This window comes from Thermobia domestica, chromosome 10 (assembly GCF_964235325.1).
Source record: "Thermobia domestica chromosome 10, izTheDome1.hap1.1, whole genome shotgun sequence".
In the NCBI taxonomy this organism is placed as follows: Eukaryota; Metazoa; Arthropoda; class Insecta; order Zygentoma; family Lepismatidae; genus Thermobia; species Thermobia domestica.
This window is the reverse complement of record NC_137463.1, coordinates 73,547,231-73,568,003: the sequence shown is the minus strand read 5'-3', so window position 1 is coordinate 73,568,003 and position 20,773 is coordinate 73,547,231. Positions and strand designations below refer to the sequence as shown.

The following is a 20,773-nucleotide window of genomic DNA, read 5'->3' as shown; positions in this document are numbered from 1 at the left end:
AAGTCTATGACCTTGACGGCAGCCATCTTGAAATCCGCCATTTTGAATTGAAGTTTTGAAAAGTGAAAACCATAGCATGTGACACCTCATGTTGATAACAAATGTTCCCAAAAATCCAATAGTATGCTTATTTTTGTTCTATAGTTAACCTGTTTGAATTTAGAACTGCTTCTAATGCGCACCAAATGTCCATTATTCGATCTTTTAAATTGGCAACACTCCTAATTTTCACCGCATGTTTTAAGATTCCAACTTGCACTTTGCAATTGTTGCCTGGTTCATGTTTTCTGAATTTATTACATTTTTTTTTTAAGAGTTGAGATTTGTCAGTTCATGAATAGTGTTGAGATAAGCATTCAGCAATCTTTACAAGATAATTATTTATTTCAAATCAGAATACATGAGAAGTCTTATGGGACGTGAACTTGAGAAGGCTTGAGAGACATGAACAAACAAAAATGAAATTGTAATTGATTCTCGTGACATGAACACAAAATTATTAGGATATATAGCGCAAATGACAAATAATAATAATCTTCAAAGGAACACCAACAGTAGATCCACCGATCAGGTGCCTCACGTAAATTCCAATGTAAACGCCACACGCAATATCTGTCCATGTAAACGCTTTCTGCCATTTATTACCGTTTTCCTTCTATGGTCATTAATGTTAAAACAGGAAGTGATTGAGTTCTTCAATTTCCGCTTTAAATAGAGTTTCAAGAGATAAGATGGTTCATATTGTTCCAATGCTAAATCGATTTTAAACAATCGTTTCTCGGCATATCTAACCGCTCTTGCTCTTTGAATACCAATATTTAAACCGAAAGTATTAAATTTCTACCACTTCCGTTTATAGTTGAGAGATATGAGTAAGAGTAGTATATTGTCTTAAGACGCTGAATCGATTACAAAAAAAAAAAAAAAAAAAAAAAACGTTTCTCGCTATCTATTGCCATTTATGATCTGCGACCTAGGGGTGTTCGATAAGGCTGAGGACCTATCGAACTTCGGGAGTGAAAATTTATCGAGCTGTCATCGGTTACTCGAAACCGTTCGAGTATTTAAAATTATCGAAGTTTGGGGTATTATCGAAATGTCGAGTATTATCGAAGTTTCGGGTATTATCGAAATTTCGAGCATTATCGAAGTTTCGGGTATTATCGAAATTTCGAGTATTAACGAAGTTTCGGGTATTATCGAAATTTCGAGTATTATCGAAGTTTCGGGTATTATCGACATTTCTAGTATTATCGAAGTTTCGGGTATTATTAAAAGTAGTGATGAACAGTTCGGTTCCTTCACTTCTCCAATGATTTCTTCTTGCAGCCAAACTAGTCAAACAACTTTTTTCATCTGATAAGTTATTGCAAAGTTGTATTTGTCGAAATCATATGTAAAATTATTTTTCTGCCTGCCCCGTTATTGGCGCAATCGGCAAAGTGACTATTAGTAGACTAACGTTGTCTTGAATTCCAATTCCATTCGGGTGATGCATGTTTTCTCTTCCTTTTTCTTTCTTCTGACAGACTGCTTAAACCTTGTACAGATCTGTGGGGCAAAAACTTTTCCTTCACTACATTGCTAAGGAGAGAAGTTATAAAATGAACACTCTGCATATATGTAATACATATTATATACAACTATGATAACCTCGAATACATCGTTTCTTTCGAACACATCGATAATCCTGAACTTTTCTAAATATTCAAGCGACTCGACAAATGCGATCATATTGATATATTTCTGTATTTGCTGCTTTCAAACAATTCAAGATTCTCGAACAGTTCGAGTGTGTCGAAGTTGTCTAATGTTTCTTACATTTCGAGTGCCTCGAACACTTCGAGACTCCCGAACATTTCGGGAGTCTCGATTATTTCGAGAGTCTCGAACATTTCGGGAGTCTCGATAATTTCGGGAGTGTCGAACATTTCGAGAGTCTCAAACATTTCGGGAGTCTCGAAAGTTCGATAATTCGAAAAAATTAAAATTCTTTATCGATGAAACGGTTTTGAAATTTTATCGAATTGTTATCGATTACTCGATTATCGGAACAGCCCTACTGCGAACATCAATATTGAAACCGGAAGTTTAATTTCTACTACTTTCGATTTTAATAGAGTATTACCGAAGAAGATAAAAGCTATTCCTGAGAGTCTTAATCGATTGGAGAAAACAGCTTCTTTCTATCATTTAGTTTTTAGCCTATATAGATCAATATTGAACCGGAAGTAGTAAATTTCTACCACTTCCGGTTATAGTGAAGAGGTATGGGTGAGGCTGGTATATCGTCTTGAGACGTCGAATCGACTATAAAAAAAACGGCTTCTCGCTATCTGTTACCGTTTGTGTTCTATGAATCAATATTGAAACCGGAAGTTAAATTTAACCACTTCCGTTTTTAATAGAGAATTACCGAAGGCGATCAAAACTATTCCTGAGACGCTTAATCGATTGCAGAAAACCGATTCTTTCTATCTTTTACCGTTTTTGATCTATTAAATCTACATTGAAACCGGAAGTTGTAGCTGATTTCAATCACTTACGGTCGTCAGATAGCAACCAAAAACTTTACAGAAAATTCCAGGTGCCCCACAAATTTACCTTCCAAATTTGAGTTCAATAGACCGAAAATTGCGACTTGTAGCTTGGTACAGACAGACAAAATGCACATTGAGTCCCATCAGAAGCTTCACTAACGTTCGGCAAAAATATCAGACACATAATAAAGCTATTCCCAACACCCGTTACAAATACATTCACATTTCATTTACAGAGATTTAATTGACGTAACTATTACAACAGTGATAATCAAGGAAAAATGTTGGAAAGAAAGATATATTTTGCATAATGAACATAATATTGAAAATAGTTGTCGAAGAACACACTTCGCAATGAGTGACAACCAGATTGAAGCAGAATTCGACCGGATGTTGGAAGTTTGGAGGACGATCTTCAACGTATCGGGATTTAAACCAAGAATAAGCTATGAAGTTGTGGAATCTTGGAGATGAGAATTGGTTATGCACAAGTGATTGGAGTTTTAAGACATTGTTTCGTTGGTGATGATGATGTCCAGGTTATCGAGCAAGACTCGATCAGAAAATTTTCGAACAAAGTTCTTTCACATTCTGAAGAAATAAACATCCGCAGGTTGGATTATACCTGTCGTCTTCGGAGGTATACGTAAGATTTTGACATTGCAATTAGACGGTTTTATTGCTGTCATTGCAGCTTCATCGTTATAAATTGTCCAAGAATAGACTAAAAGTACAGAATCTTCTGGAACATTAGGAAAGTAATCCTTTTCAAACCACTCTAACAAATGTTGTTTTCCCATCTTTCCACTGCTCGAAGCTGCAATGTACAGATTGTCGGATGATCCTAAAACTCTTGGACTAAAGTTTCCACCTGTTCCCGGTAACACGATGTAAAGCGGACTCATTAGTTGCCCAGCAGCTGAAATATTGGGTATAATTGTATATGAATGAGTTGTGGATGATTTTGATTGAACAATTGCTTCTGTTGTTTTGATACCTTTAACATCAATGTACGTCAGGAATGAAGTTCGAGATTAAAGTCACTTTGTTTTCGTTGGTATTTATCGAAATACTGTTTGCTCTTTAACAGAAAATCACACGCAATTTGATTGACGTCATTACTTTCTGCAGAATAACCATGGGTTATGAATCTGGTTACTTTTCGTGATACGATTCTGTTTTTGTTTGAATTCCCAAATTCAGTTAGCTTATGCCGGAAAGTTTCTAAATTAACTTGCTTCAAAAGTGCCCATCGCTTCAAATCAGAATCATTGTAACGGTATGGATTGGCATGAATTTTTAAACCAACCCTCGTATTATTCCAACATCAATTCTTGGAAATGAAATGCGACTAATCAACAGTTGGAAAAGAACAATGCTTAAGAATTTCTCACCCAAAGGGTACCTCATTTTTCCAGACAGTCTCGCTTCCTCCCGTCAGCCCATATTAAGAAGAAAAATTTTGCTACCCTCGAAAGAAACGCCCACGCAGTGAACTCTCATGACGATGACAGAATTTTACGTGACAATGTGAAAATTATCAATAATCATTAGTTCCACAACTTATTGGAACTATCAGTGTTGTAATGTGATTTTTATTAACTTATGAACCATTCATTATATATAATTAGCAATATAACAAAGCAAAAACTCAATGTTCTTTACGAACTATATTTTAGTTTTGTCAGTGTATTCTTGCGCTGGGACCTGGCAGCAGTGTGGCGCGCGAGGAGGCGAATGAGAGCGTCAACTTCTAGAGAACCACACGGACGGATTGAACTAGCTCTCATGTAGAATTAATACATTGAATTGAATACTTTTCGAATAGTGCTGCACCAAGTTTGTATATTAATAGTGGTGATAGTGTGATATCAATAATGTAAGGAACACCATCACAGTCAATATCAATGAAGAGACTCCCCTTTGATTCGTCGTGTATTCCAGAAATGAAACCATCGAGTTATCATCGTCAAGTGGTGATGTAACGAAATCCTCTTCATGAACGTGTATGGATGTTCGTTGTTACGTCTGCCGAAATTGTCGTGCGCGGTTCGTGTCGTTCCGAATTCTTTGGGCCAATACATCATTGAGTAAAATATTATCCACAATTTGCAAATGTTATTATTCTTGATTTATATGTAATCAATACAGTGACAATGAGTGATAATATAGTGCTACTTTAAAATTCTTGTTATTATTCATGAAATGATGATAGTGCTAACCAAATGTGTTTAATAAGTCATATTTTCTTCTAGCGCTTCAATGTGTATAAGTTAAAGTGTATGCGGCATAAAGTGTTTATCAGAAGGTAAGGTATCTATCATTAGAGAAGTTCAAACATTTACTTTCGTCTCCCACTACTCATCTGGCGTAAATCATGCATTGCTGCCCCACTTGTATTCTTTTACAGGTAATAATTGGTATACCTTGAAGCTGACGCATCAGCGACGGTGGGTAAACGGCAAATGTCTCTAGTTAGTACTACGCCCGAATCCTAGGATCGCGGAGGAGTGAAGATACTTGTTTATTGCTAGTCTCTTACGTCAATTTACTAATTTGTGCATTTGAATGATAATGTAAAGGAGATTTTTGAGAGATCCAAGGTTCGAATCCCAATATTATTATTAGTTAGTCTTCTCGAAATGGAACAAACGAGTATCGAACCCCATTCCCCTTATATCTGGCGCCCGAACAGGGACAGACCTTATATCTGGCGTTTCGAACACGGACATCCGTAACTCGAACCCAGGACCGGCACTCCCCTTATATCATGTACAATTAATTTTTAGATTTTACTTTAACAAACTCATTAAAGGTATGTTGATCGATCTCGTTTAGTATGTCAAATCGATTTCCAGCCTCTGTAACTTCATTTTTAAATCGTCTCAATTGTCGGTCATTAGTGACAACACGATAACATTCTCCAATGTAAACGTCTCTTTTTCCCACTTTCCCAATATTCAACAATTTTATTTTCTAAAGATAATTTTTTGCGTACCTTTCTTGGGGACAGTGTTTCTTTCAGACATGTTTTTTGGGGGGCACTGCCTCCCGGAGCTCTGAGAGTGCTTCCCCGGAGGAGAGCAAAATAATACATCTATAATATAATAATAAATAGAATAGTACCAGCAGTGCCACCCGGAATAGTAATTATGTCCCCCCGGAACATTTTTTCTGAAAGAACGACTGCTTGAGTAGGACGTGGAACTCGATGCTTCTTCGTCCTCTGGTTGCGAATCATTGCTACTATGTACTATCCTAACAAATTGGTCGGTCCACCGTCTTCAGGTTCAGGCTCCATTTCACTAAAATCCAAATCCATAGTCCTCTCGATGCACAATGTACTTGAAGATATGCACTCGCCGATAATTTGCACTAGTTGAGACTTTAATTCAATCTCATGCGCATTGATTGGGGTCTCATGCAGGGGCGTAAATAAGGGCCGCGCAGACCCTGCATTGCGGGAGGCCCGAAGCCATCACGGGGCCCCAAATCGTGATGTAGGACGTAGAGAAGTTGCCCCATTCCACGTTGTCTGCGGGGTGGCCCCCAAGCCCTTATCGGAGCCGGATACTTGGGTGATGTCCCTTGTTTGTAGTAAAATTTTCCAGTATATGTTTTCAAAAATGTATAGGAAAGAAGATAATACTTAAATTGTAGACCTAATGTTTACGTTTACCATGTGCTGTTTTAATAGTACTTTGGTCCATTATTGCAATTGATACTACTTGCCCTTTCTGACAGATCGCTGCGCGCATGTGATGCTCAATGCTATGTTGCCAGCTTTTGCGTCGGGTATTGCAACACGAAATTATTCACTGGAAGTAAATATCAGTTTTATAGATTTAAATGACGCAAAAGAGAACTAAAAACAAAAATGCTCTCAATAATCAGCAAGTCAATTACTCAGGTTGACTTTCGACTAAAACAATGCGCATTTGTTTATATTCGAATTGGCAACGTGCGGAAAGGGTGGCGTGTTTACCATTGCAGAGCGAGAGAAATGAACCACTATAATTGGCTGAACCTGCTGTTGTCATAAACAGTTCTTCTTTCCTGATTGTTGTGATCACGTGCAAGAAGAAAAAAAAAATAGAGGAAAGCAACTGTCAGAAACGATAAGTTGTATCAGATGGACTGTAAAATAGACATGAGGTACAGAGAGGAGAAACAAAACAAATGATTATTTCTGTTAACGTCCTATATCAAAACGAAGACGAGACTTACATTTTAAGTAGTGTTGTAAAAAAACGGTTTTTTTTCTGTGAAGTTTTTTTTCAATAAAAAACATCGTTCTTTTTCATGTTTTTTTTCAAATGTCTGTTTTTTTTCTGGCAACTATTATTTATTGATTTACGTTGCAGATTATTGAAATAATCAACAGAACTTGAGTCGAAGCCCTCGTAACTTACAAATCTTTTGTTTCTTTGTACCTATATACTAGCAAAAATTGTGTGATTACTCCTTTCGGCCGGAGGTCATTTTTGGCGTTTTCCTACATTTCCAGTTAGTGACTTATTGCTCAAAAACCATTCATTCGATTGGTATTGTTAAGGCCTTGTTTTTTAGAAAATGGATGTGACTACTTTTTGGTGTAAGTTGCATTACAGTGTTGCCAATAGGTGGGAAAATATCGAGGGAAATGTAGGGGTGAAAATTTACAAAAATATCCCTAATCGAATTTTATTTATTTATTTATTTTTTTTTTTTTTTGTATCTAGTACCACTCCTGCTATATGGGTTCAAATCACCTAAAAGAATCTTTGGTGTGTTGACGAGGTACAGTGAAATCCTGAAGTCGCTTGCTTCCATCCAAAGAGGGAAAGAAAAAATTCTGTCATACACATGAAATTTTGACACTTTTTACGCCTCACAAGCAAAAATCAAATATGCCGGGGCTACAGCTTCTCTAATTGTCCTATTGAAACTTTTTATGGTGCGTTCTGTAGGGCAAAGAGAAAGCTTTCAGGTAGTGGTACGTTTGTTTCAATGTAGCCAGTAAGAGGGTAATAATAGAGGGGAAAAGGGAAATTTTCCGAATTTTTTACGTGAAAGCGGGAATTAATTGTTTTGGCTGGAAATACTGCCATCAGACAGACGAAAACAATCTGAAAATAAACCTTAGTACTCCAAGAATATATCCTACAAGTATCATGACGATATATAACAAAGTAAGCAAGAAATTAAAAAAAAAATCTCATTCTACCTCAGAAATTCACCATTTTCTTACCATTTACAGAACATGGTTTATTATAAACCTCAACTGTACTTTCCCTAATTATTCTAGTGAAACTTTTTATGGTACGCTGTGTAGGCTAAGGATGAGGCTGTTAGACATTGTTACATTTGTTCGAATGTAGCCAACAAGAAGGAAATAATAGAAATAAAAAGGGATTTTTTTTTCAGAATTTGCTCCTAAAATCTGGAATTAAAATTTTCTGTAGCTGATAACACTGCTGTCAGACAGACGTAAACTATCTTAAATTAAACATTGCTACACCACTAATATATCCTACAAGTATTATGACGATATTTAAGGAACAAAACTTCTAATTACCAAAAATATATTACGGTAAACAGAAAAGTAGGGAAAACTAGAAAATCAAGGGTTAGAACCTAAATACGAATTTTTCGTGCGTTCCCTAATTACGCCATTGTAACGATCTGTACTTGCGTTTGTTACGTAAGGACAAATGTTCGATTGGCGTAAGTTGACTTGCACTCGGACGTATAGGTACGGATTTATAAACAAACATTTCTAATTTTTTGCCCAAATTTTAGGAAAATTTAATTTCCCTAATTAGCATCACTGCGCGCAGGCCCGTCTAATTGATGTCAACAGTTAGGTATCCATTCGAGGTATCTACCTAGCAAGTCTTAAGGAGGTCTTTCTACTACGAAGGAAGCTACAAGGAAAAAAGAAGTATAGGAAATACGAAATCAGAAAATTTTCGAATTTTTGACTGGGGTGAAATTTGAGAAGGAAATTCGACACCAGAAGAAAAAAATTAATATTATAAACTATAGTTTAACCATATTTTGAAAGAATAATATCCCGACATCTTAATTAGTGTCCACACAGGAGTGGATTAAACAAATGACACACCCGTGTGTGCCACTTTGGCCACCTGGGCCACCGAGTATACATTTGATTAAATTTTTTGACTACTAATTCGTGTTTTTGTTGTAGTTATAGTCTCGACTAATAATAATATCGTTGTTGTAAACAATAACTTTATAAGGAAAATTTTCTCTCTTTTTACATCTTAGTTCCAACACTGTTGGTGAGAAATGCAGAGTGTTTCAAAATGAATTTTGGGGTTTTAAGTCTTCGTAGTACAGTACTTATTACATTTTACGTACAATTATAAGCAATGCGTCAAGTAAAAGGGCACCTCAAACAGTCTTTGCTACAATTGTTCAATGTGAGATTCATTCGTCACACGGCACACATCTAGTCGATAGGCGAGAAAGGCCCATAAACTTTCCGCCATATGGCACAAAACACATTCAATTTAGGGGAGTCTCGTTTCAAGTGTACCATCTCCTGAGGATTTGCTGACGGCCAGATACAAACATTATCAATGTTCACATTAGCTCTTAGGTGAAATGTCGATTTATCACTGAAGACGACACGATCCAGAAAATCTTCATTGTTATGCAGCAATATTTCACTTGCGAAATTGGCACTTAAACCGTAGTCTGTAGGCTTTAGACCTGTAGCAATTGCAAACGATAAGGACGTAGTTGCAAGCGTCTCCTTAATATTCTTCACACAGACCGTTGCACTGTACAGATTCAGTCTTTATTAAAGCACAAAAAAAACTTTCTGCTCTCTAGTCTATATCTTTGCTGCTTGCTCTTTCTAACGGCAGGCAGAAGAAACAATGCACGTACATGCGTGAGTACAAAACTGTTTGAGTTGCTCTTTCATTTGATATACGGTACCTAATATTTATAATTGTAAGTTAATTGTAATAGATACTACAAAGTTTCAAAACCCTAATATTAATTTTGAAACACCCTGCATTACTTCAAATTGTGTCATCCTATATTCATGTCTTGTATATACATATCATCAGGGCTGGCCCTAGGCAATTTGTCGCCCCGTGCAATGGCATAATTTGCCGCCTCCCCCTTCTATAGAAAGAATAAATCTTAAAAGTCATGATTTTAATTATGCTACTCCAGCAAGAAGGGGAGGGTAAGTGCAGTTGCACTCAGAAAGGCTTAAATACTTACTAAAAATGCATTCCCCTTGTGTCTGTTTTTTTTCTTTAAATATTAATCTATTATGTTAGTGAAAGATAAAGCAAACACACCTGCAGAAGAAAGATGGTAATCCTTTTTATAGAATTCACTATCGAGCTTCAATCTCAATGTATCAGTTTGCAATTCCAGTGCAACTAGCTCTTTTATCTTTATTTCTTGATTTCTCTTTTATATCTGTTAACATTTTTTAAAGAACTTGTTTCTATCTTCAATGATAAGAAACTTCTTTCTGACAAAAACACGACTAGTTGTCATATCAAAACTGTGATAACTTACTAAATGGAACAGATATTCACTACTATTCGAGAATTGAATTCTTGCATTTGGCAACAATCAAGCAATTTGTGCTCGGATTTATTCGACCATTTGCTTTAGCATTGTCCATGTGGCCTTAAACTAATGCAACCTAAACATAATTTATGAATGTAGTATTCAAATAGAAGGTCAGCTTAGTAAATGTAACTACCATCATCATGAAGTCTGTTTCCAACAAGAAATATTTAATTTAAATAATATTCTTATGACAGATTTTGCCGGACCATACAAACTTGCCGCTCCACGCAAATGCACGTGTTGCATATATGGTAGAGCCGGCTCTGCATATCATATATATCTTGTCGACAAATTATTTATATATGACATTTAGAAAAATACTATTAGGCAAATTAGTATTAGTTTTTATCTTTAGACAAGTTATTTGAATTTTATATTGTTCGCAGGGGTGCCCACAAGGGGGGACTATGACGCAAACTGCGTCATTGAAATATTTTGGGGGGATAAATCTATATAAATATGTTTGAGGGGGTGTAAAAATTAATCGAAAAGATTTTTTTTCATGGAAGAACACCTACGGATAGACAATTCAGGGGGGTGCGTCATGGACCTGAGGGGGGGTGAGCACCACTGCTATTCGTGACATTATTTTCGTACTTATTAAAGGCCTGCTTTCACGAAAAAACAAAATTTCATTTCTACTTTTATTTCTTAGTTGATATTGATGAAAACTGCTGAAACCCGAATTGTTAATAGATATGGTATTCATGTAAATTGTAAAATATTTGTAGCGTATCAGTATCTAGCATTTAATTTATGTTGCATTTTACGGTGATTATACCTACATACAAATATTTAATACTTAAATAGACGTAAGATGCATTACAAATGACTATTTGAAAAAAAACGAAATTTAGAAAAAAAACGAGAGGCGATGTTTTTTTCTAAAAAAAACGTACATTTCTGAAAAAATACGAACGGTTTTTTTTCTATTTACAACACTAATTTTAAGTGGAATCTGACCATTGTAGTGCGTTCGATCTGGGACCTGATGAACCAACGGTACGCACTTTGGCCACTAGACTAACAGTAAGAAGAAAACTAAAAAAGAAAGTGTACAGGAGAATTTGTAACCTTGTGTTGATTATGCATTGTGGTTTTATATTTCCTTTTGGGTTCACTCGAGCAGACGGCTCTATCAAAAACAAAATTTATAGGTAAAATACGATGTCAAACACTTTTCGTAAAAGAAGAGGAGTGTGAATATAAGTAATTTCAGTCAGTGGATATCATATTGAAGTATATTTTGAATGGTAATGAACGTATTCTAAGTATAACTATTTACTGAAGCAGAAGGCGGAAGCAGGGCGCGAAAAAGGTGGAAATAAACTTCGGGAATATTCTGTTCGTGTTAGCAATGGACGTTTGCGATGCATGTAATGCAATATACGATTCTATTACAAAGAATTGTGCGATAAAGAGCGTAATATTATCGTGGTTTATGCATTAGCTCCTCATTTAGTGCATGCTGTGCAAGAAGAAACCGGAAAATGCAATAGATGTGTGAAAATTTGGTAGAGCCGTCTGCTCGAGTAATGCCTTCCTTTTTATTAATATGGTCAAGCCTTAATGCGTCAGCGTGCCTGTTCAAAATGTAACGTTTATTCTGATATGTTGTTCAGGCAGGAGATGGGAGAAAAAAGGGTTTATAAATGAAATGAAATGAAATTTTTAAGTTTACGTCCCAGTATCCAAGAGCTGTCTAGGGAGGATGTTGAGAGAACCCTACAAAATATATCTTAAATTTACACTGAATAAAATTACATTATAAGTCAGTTTCAATGTTTCTTTTTTCAATTTTTTAAAATAAATAAAATATTTTCCTTCGGAATTTATTTTCTGAGTTCATAACTTCAGGTAAAATGCTCAACTTACAACCTATAGTAGATACATTATTATTGTGAAGACAGTATTTATGCATGCGTAATAAAATATCATAACATAATACGTAGGCTGTCGAGAAATGCCATTCTACTGTAACTCGAAACATTTTATCCTATATAAGCTAGTTTTAAGATACGCCACTGAACTTTAGGTTATTACTATTATTATTATGATCACTATAGTTTTGACAAAGTGATTTGACGCCACTGAACTTCAACCAGTTAATATTATTATTATTATGATCACTGTAGGTTTGACAATATAATTTGTCGGAAATAAAATGTGTGTTTTAATATGTAAATTTATATACGAAATATTTATATTAGTATTATTTATTTCAGGGAGAAGATGGCTCAAGCATATGATTTCGCCTTAGACAAAATAGGAATGGATATTCAATCATATTCAATCTGGAACGACTATGTAAATTTCCTTAAGAGTGTTGAGGCTGTTGGTTCATACGCTGAAAACCAGAAAATTAGTGCTGTTAGAAAGGTTAGTATATTATTCTTTTATTACTATTATTATTATTATTTTACGTTTGCTTAAATCTTAAATGTAATATCTAAGAATGATTACCGATAAATATAGTTGTATTCGTATTTAATTGTTCGTAGAACCAGTTATCACTTTTTCCACATGATTCTAATTACTGAACTCTACACGATATAAGAATGATATTTGACTGTGCAAGGAAGATAATTTGTCAGTCTATGTAAGTAAAAGCCTTCCATGAAATTGTATTTATAAGAGAAATCCATTGCCTTTTCACAAGCAAACGATCGAGATATGTAAGCTTCAAAAGCCTTCTCACCAATATTGGAAGTCTTAGCTGCTTGAAGCGCTATGTGTCACTGTCTTTCATAAGGTCTCACTGACAGTACATTCGTCTGATTATTTGCACAGTCTGTGTTTCAATGTGGATTAGCAACTAAAATCAATTGCTCAAGAGATGTGCGAGCATAGAATACGCATGAATTCTTTGAGAAATCAAGAGATACTTGATAAGTGTCGTGACATCATGAGATGAGCTTTAAGCATCCGAAATCTGCAGTAATGGTGCTGCTCAGCATTTCAAAAACGTAAACAATGTCTCATACCTGTGTACATTTTCAGACATACTAGGATGTCATGTTGAATTAAATCATAAATCATACCACGCAAAAGGTCCACATGACGGACTCTGTGCTACTCTTAAACTTAGGGTATGGGAGCGGAGTTTACAGGGTCGTACTACGTCCATTTAGACAGCCCCCCCCCCCACCTTTTCAGATTCAATCAGAAATGGTCTCAATCGTTTGTACATCGTTTGTACAGAAATGTGCAGGCGAAATTTTCGTTTGTACACAATTAGGGGCGCCGCCAGAACGAAAACAAAGTGGGGGGCTGTCTAAATGGTAGCCCCCCACCTTTTCAGATTCAATCAGAAATGGTCTGAATCGTTTGTACATCGTTTGTGCAGAAATGTGCAGGCGAAATTTTCGTTTGTACACAATTAGGGGCGCCGCCAGAGCGAAAATAAAGTGGGGCTGCCTAAATGGTAGCCCCCCCCCCACCTTTTCAGATTCAATCTGAAATGGTCTCAATCGTTTGTACATCGTTTGTACAGAAATGTGCAAGCGAAATTTTCGTTTGTACACAATTAGGGGCGCCGCCAGAACGAAAAAAAAGTAGGTGGCTGTCTAAATGGTAGCCCTCCACCTTTTCAGATTCAATCGGAGATTGTCTCAATCGTTTGTACATCGTTTGTACAGAAATGTGCAGGCGAAATTTTCGTTTGTACACAATTAGGGGCGCCGCAAGAACGAAAACAAAGTGGGGGGCTGTCTAAATGGTAGCCCCCCCCCACCTTTTCAGATTCAATCGGAAATGGTCTCAATCGTTTGTACATCGTTTGTACAGAAATGTGCAGGCGAAATTTTCGTTTGTACACAATTAGGGGCGCCGCCAGAACGAAAAAAAAATAGGTGGCTGTCTAAATGGTAGCCCCCCTCACTTTTTCAGATTCAATCGGAGATTGTCTTAATCGTTTGAACATCGTTTGTACAGAAATGTGCAGGCGAAATTTTCGTTTGTACACAATTAGGGGCGCCGCCAGAACGAAAACAAAGTGGGGGCTGTCTAAATGGTAGCCCCCCCACCTTTTCAAATTCAATCGGAAATGGTCTCAATCGTTTGTACATCGTTTGTACAGAAATGTGCAGGCGAAATTTTCGTTTGTACACAATTAGGGGCGCCGCCAGAACGAAAAAAAGTAGGTGGCTGTCTAAATGGTAGCCCCCCCACTTTTTCAGATTCAATCGGAGATTGTCTTAATCGTTTGAACATCGTTTGTACAGAAATGTGCAGGCGTAATTTTCTTTTGCACACAATTAGGGGTGCCGCCAAAACGATAACAAAGTATATGCTGCCTAATTGGTAGCCCCTCCCCTAGAGATGAAAAAAAGCCGGCTTTTTTGAATCGATGGTTTTTTCACATAAAAAGCCGGCTTTTTGAAAAAAAAAAAACCAAGAATTTTGGAAATTTTGGCTTTTTTCATTTTCATGATTTTTCTATCCAAATAGCTTTCTTATAGTATATTCTATAGTTAGATAAGATTTCCACGACCTGAATGCCATATTTAGCTCTGTAATTCACCATCAAGATGGATGGTGCACATATTTTACGAATTAAAGCTAACATGAAGAATGTAGTATTTGAGGGCAATTTTACAGGTTATTTAACTTTATTTTAACTTTTGAGTTATCGACATTTTTTTCCTTCTCTAGATCATTTTAGTTTGTCAACCGTGTTTCATTTCTAAGAGCTTAGTACTCCAGCTTCTAGCACGAAAGTTAAACTTACGTTTTTCTATATATCCGTCAAAGCATACGTTTTTCAATATGTCCGTCAAACCGTATTTCCATATTTCTGTTATGCTGTAGTTGTGCAATGATTTAGCAATAATTTTCCAGATACAAACTTGAATACCAATTTATACAAATAATCAATAGCGGATTTAGAAAAGTACTTTGGGAGGGGTTTTTCTGATTGTTTCGTTTTCTAAAAAGTCCTAATTTTATTATTGGAGGTGCTTGAAGTTTATGAGTACAGGCATAACTAATATTTCGTTTCGTTTATATGTTTAGCAATAATCTTCCGGATACAACCTTGAAGATCATTTTATACTGAGAATCAGTGGCGAATTTAAAAAAGTGTTTTGGGAAGGGTTTTCTTATTACTAATGTTTAGTTTTTCTAAACATTCGTAATTTTTATTTGACGGGAGCTTAAAGTTTATGAGTAAAGGCATAACTAATAGATATTTCGTTCGTTTTAGACATTCCACAACTTTGGAGAACAGGCTTCAGTCCGAAAGACTGATCCTCTAACCTTCGCAAAACCGTCACTGCTGGTAATTAGTAATAATAAGATTTAAAAACAATAAGAAAGGAAGTCGGCCAACTCCTACACTCCTAGTCGGCCAGTACACGCACTATTTCTACATTCTCAGATGGAATGAAGGAAGGCTTTGTCAGAATGGTCGAATGCTGGGTTGAATCCCGGACTTCCCGATAGAAGCGCAAAAGCCAACCACTCAGTCACGTTTGTTGTGCAGTTGTATTTAGCTTAACTTAAATATATTCCGTAGTCTTTTTTTTTTTTTTGTTTGTTCCGTAATGATATGTTGAATCCCTCTTGTTAAAAATTCAGAAAACTTGAGGACTGGGTAAACCGTGATGGTGGTCAAGGGCGCCCATGTTGTGGTTTCCAAGGAGGGGCAAGTATAAGCAACGTTTCAAAAATAGTTTCAAATTTTGCTGTAACTAATGTAAAAATCCTATTGGATTTTCAATATTCTGAAGTACATTTTCCTCTAGGGGGCAAGCGCCCCCTTAACCCCCCTGATGGGCGCCCTTGATGGTGGTTATAAAAAACTTGACTGTAGAATTTCAAGAATATACAGAACCATGTGCAGCCTTTAATTGTATCATACAAATCTAAGTATTTCTCTTATGTTTTATTTTAATTTTATTTTGTTTCAAAAAGAGGGTATGGAATATTTTGAAGTAAAAATACTACATACAATTTTGCTAGTTATTTGTGTATTTTTTGAAAGAAGTTTTTGCTCTTAGGGTTGGCTCGTTTACACTAGGGCTGTTCCTAATTCCGGAATTCCGGAATTTTTCGGAACGGAAATTCCAATTCCGGAATCGGAACACAGTTTCAAGACGTTCCGGAATTCCGGAATTTCGGAACGTTCCGGAATTTCGGAACATTCCGGAATTTCGAAACGTTCCGGAATTTCGAAACGTTCCGGAATTTCGGAACATTCCGGAATTTCGAAACGTTCCGGAATTTCGAAACGTTCCGGAATTTCGAAACATTCCGGAATTTCGGAACATTCCGGAATTTCGAAACATTCCGGAACTTCTTATTGAAAAAATAATTTTTGCTGTTACCCCAATCTGAGAGGTGTGCGCAGAGCTTAGCTTTGAAACTGGATATTGATTCCGCTGTGCTGAAGGAAGGAGTTTTGGTCCACGGCAACTGGTTTTGTTTCATTCTCTAGATCCGTTCACTGTGAACGATTGCGCATAAGATTTGGAACTTTGTCTGGTTATCCATAAAGTCTCAATCATAAGTGATTCAGTGAAAATTCCGTCATATTGTTGCAGAAATCGGAACATAGAAATTCGAGCTAGTTCTTCCCTTTAGTTTGGTTTTATTTCGGGAGGGGTCTAAAGCGTTTCGGAGGGTCCAAATAAAATTTGAGGCTAGAATTTATAAAAATTTCTAAAATTGTCCCTAAAAGTAGATTACATTTACAAGAAAGTCGGAATTTCGGGGGGGGACGGACCCCAGGACCCATCCCCTGCGTACGCCTCTGAATTACAAGATGATTGCTAACTAATTGTAAATTTAACTTATTACTTTTCAGCTCAGCAAAGTAAATTAAAACAACCAACCCTACAGAAATTGATTAGGTCTACCTTCCTCTATGACTTAAATTAATTTGGAAAGCTTTGTGTACAAACACTCGTCTAATATTTAGTTGAATTAATCAAGGATCACGTAATTTAAAAAAAAATAATATTAGACGAGTGTTTGTAAATGAGGCTTTGCATTTTTTAAGCCATAGAGGAAGAACAACTTTTGAATTTCCGTCGTTGAGCTGAAAAGTAAAAAAATAAATTAGTAATTAATTAGCATATTTTTTTTAAAAATTTTCAGTTACAGAATGCATAATATTACTACCTTCTTACTTGCAAATATAGATAATAAAAATATATTTTAATTACGGAAAAAGAAAAATCAAAATGGCATGGCGAAGAATCAAAATAAGAGAAAAATCTCCTTAACTTTTATTAATGAATAAAGTAGAGATAATATGGGAAAAGAAAGCACTGAGGTCATGGATCGTCTCATCAGGACTAACTATAACGAACTATTCAAAAGTTACATATAAAGCTGTACGGCCAGAACTCTGCCTTTCTACATCTTTACACCTACGCCTCTCGCGCGACAGTTTTATTTTTATTTTTAGCCTTAGTTGCCTAAAAATAAAACTAAATTGAAATTTAGTCATTCAAGTTTAAACTCAACCAGTCAAAATTCAATAAAGATTTTTCATAACACCACAAAATTCTAGTAATTTGTAATGACAGTTTAATACTATGATGTTATAGCTGGTAGGCAGATATTATAGTGGTACCGTTTAGTATCTTACATAATTTGTTACAAAATAGTGTTTAATATTCTTTTGTCTTCAGATATATAAATGTACAATTATTATGCTGCTGCCCGTGTTATGTAAAAATATGCATTATTGATGTTACATGAACTTTTTGGAAACTAGAATCAGTATTTCATATTTCAGGTTCAAATCACGCAAAGCTAAAATTAATAATGCATCGCTTGTATTGTATTTAGTATACTGCATGCTGTAAACAGCAAAAAATTTCTTAGAACAAGGGATTACTGTTTAATGTTTTTTGTAACTTCTATAATCATGATGCTACTGCTGTTTTTTTTTTAAATGAAAGCTTTATCAAGCATTATTTGCATAACTTGTCAAAATGTACAACGAGAGTAAATCGAATAGAGGTGCAAACTTTACATAATATCTTATAATTATTCACATGTACGCGCTTTTCTTTTCTTGTCCTGCGACACTTATTTGAATAACTAACTAAATAAAGGTGTCTATCAGTTAAATACTAAGCATTGGAACCTACGTATGAAGATTAGTTCTAACTCTACTAATCAAAATTTTATGCAAGGTGACAAATGAATTGTGTGAGTGAAAAACATTTAAAATTGGTTTGTTGAGAAATTGTATTAATCACCAATATATTATTATCAATGTTGTGAAATTCTGATGTAAAAGCATGTTACTTTCTTTAAACAATTACATTGATACAAGCCAACAGAATATGTACATTTTCATACAAAGCTGCAATATGAAGGGTAGTTATGCATTCAGATGAAAGGGTCTGCACCAATGACTAACTAACAACAAGAAAGGTAAATGTTCAATTAGAATACCCGAAATTGTGAGTAGCGATGGTAAAAGTTAAAAATGAAAGAAATCATTTCGTAAATGTTAATATTCACATTAAAAGTATTAGCCTAATGTTCATATTTCGCTCTTACGAAATAATTAATTTGTATCAAAAACTATTCGTACTTCGCGTAAATTGATCTTTACAAAAATTGATGTCTTATTTTCCTTGAGTAGAAAAGTTGGCGAAAACTTTCTTTCTCCTGATTTCTGAAATAAATCAGATAAAAAAGATCAATGAGATAAAAGAAGTTTGTTAAGCTAAAAGTCCCTAAAGCCCATTTTATGCGATGCAATTTTCTATGCAATCTTGCATGCTAAGAGTCATGCGTTCAAATTATTTCGTGTAATAATAATTAACATTCAACTTTCCATAGTAAATTGCACGTATTTCACCTTGTTCGGAGATAGAACATGTGCAATCTACCATGGAAAGTTGAATTCTAATTTTTATTACAGGAAATAATTTGAATGCATGTCTCCTAATTTTGCATACATAATTGCATTGTCTAATATCGTCTAAAGTCTACTTTCCCCTATTTTTTCAAAAAAAAAAAAAAAATCTGGGCATTTATATGAAAATTGACATTTAATACATGCTCTTATAACATTTCATCCATATCATTGTTCTCTAACAGTATTATTTTGTAGCACAGAAATTTTGCTTTTTCTTTCAATAGTAATTTACATTTACATTTTTGTTGCATTATTTGATGACGTCTCAGGTAGCATCAGTTGTACCATTTCAGGGTTTCAGTTGTCAAAATTTTCACAATTATGTATTACTCATGTGTACTCCTTGTAAGTAGATTAAAAGTTCATTAATATAATTCCAAATGACATGACTACAAATGTTTCGTGTGCTCTTGTATTGTTTGCTTAATAGTAAAACAAATATTTTGGAATTAAAATGCCAAACATGTAAATTGTTTCCTTGTTGGTACTTCAAAATACAAAATGGCAATGATTGAAAAAAAAATGTAAAAGATAAAGATAAAATGCTGTACTTTATTCCAATAATTGGAGATACGAGAATGCATAACTGTTTAAGACATGTTGCTACTATATTCCATAGATACCAAAGTGAAAACGAGAAAGTATTTGCGAGTAAATTTGTGGGATTAAAGCCTTGTAACAATGTTTGAAAACCATTGCCTCAGGACTGTTTCGAACTTTTATATACAAACTTCGAACTAATATTAATATTACGATTCCAGAATCAACAGTGAGCTTCAAAATTTCAGTCTTGAAAACAGTTCCGAAATTCATACTTTAGAGCTTTCCACAATTCCAAACTTTTGGAATGTTACGGAATTTGCGGAACATTCCGTAATTTCGAAACGTTCCGGAATTTCGGAACATTCCGGAATTTCGAAACGTTCCGGAATTTCGAAACGTTCCGGAATTTCGGAACATTCCGGAATTTCGAAACATTCCGGAATTTCGATACGTTCCGGAATTCCGAAATTCCGGAATTCCGGAACATTCCGGAATTAGATGAATTCCGAATTCCGGAATACGAAATCGAGTTCCGAACACCCCTAGTTTACACCAGCTGTTTTTTTTTTAAATAACTGGTTTAAACTAAAAAAAAATTAAAAGAACAAAAATGCGAATCGTGTGAACTTCATGGTGACGTTTCACATGTCAAACCATCTGCATTAGTCTTATTTCCTTTTCACGTTTTAATCAAGGTGTCCCATGTTCAATTCTCGGTCGAACCACAACCCTTCTTTCATGTGTAAACCAAGTACTCTTTCGGATGTCACTTTAAGCGAAAGTCTTCTCCTTGATAACCTGGGTATTACGTAAGGATGTTAAGCCTAAACATACAAAACGAAACCAAATTATATATTTCTGCATGCCTGTTGTTTTATAAAGAAGCGAAAGTTGCTTAAATATATTGATTAAAATTGGTAAAATTTATCGATTGCCTACTTAGCTTCCAACATTAGCTTGGATTGGACTTTCAATGACACCTACATACTAAATTTGTAATTTAATACCTCAGTTTTAGAAAAATAAACACACTGCTGAACAAGACTGCACTTATTTAATATAAAAACACATTTACACGTGACGTTTCGATCAACTACATTCACGTCTGATGAGGATCTTGGATAGAAGATCGAAACGTCACGTGTAAATGTGTTTTTATATTAAATAAGTGCAGTCTTGTTCAACAGTGTGTTTATTTTTC

General features: G+C 35.3%; 1 protein-coding gene across 2 annotated transcripts in view; it reads left to right on the top strand.

Moving 5' to 3' along the window:
* The window catches only part of su(f) (cleavage stimulation factor subunit su(f)), a 175,910-nt gene that overhangs the window by 104,217 nt on the left and 50,920 nt on the right, over positions 1–20,773 (top strand). For both annotated transcript variants that reach the window (XM_081728104.1, XM_081728105.1), the window contains one exon: positions 12,371–12,524. In XM_081728104.1, coding sequence (XP_081584230.1) covers positions 12,371–12,524 — 154 coding nt within the window. The remainder of the gene's footprint in view (positions 1–12,370; positions 12,525–20,773) is intronic.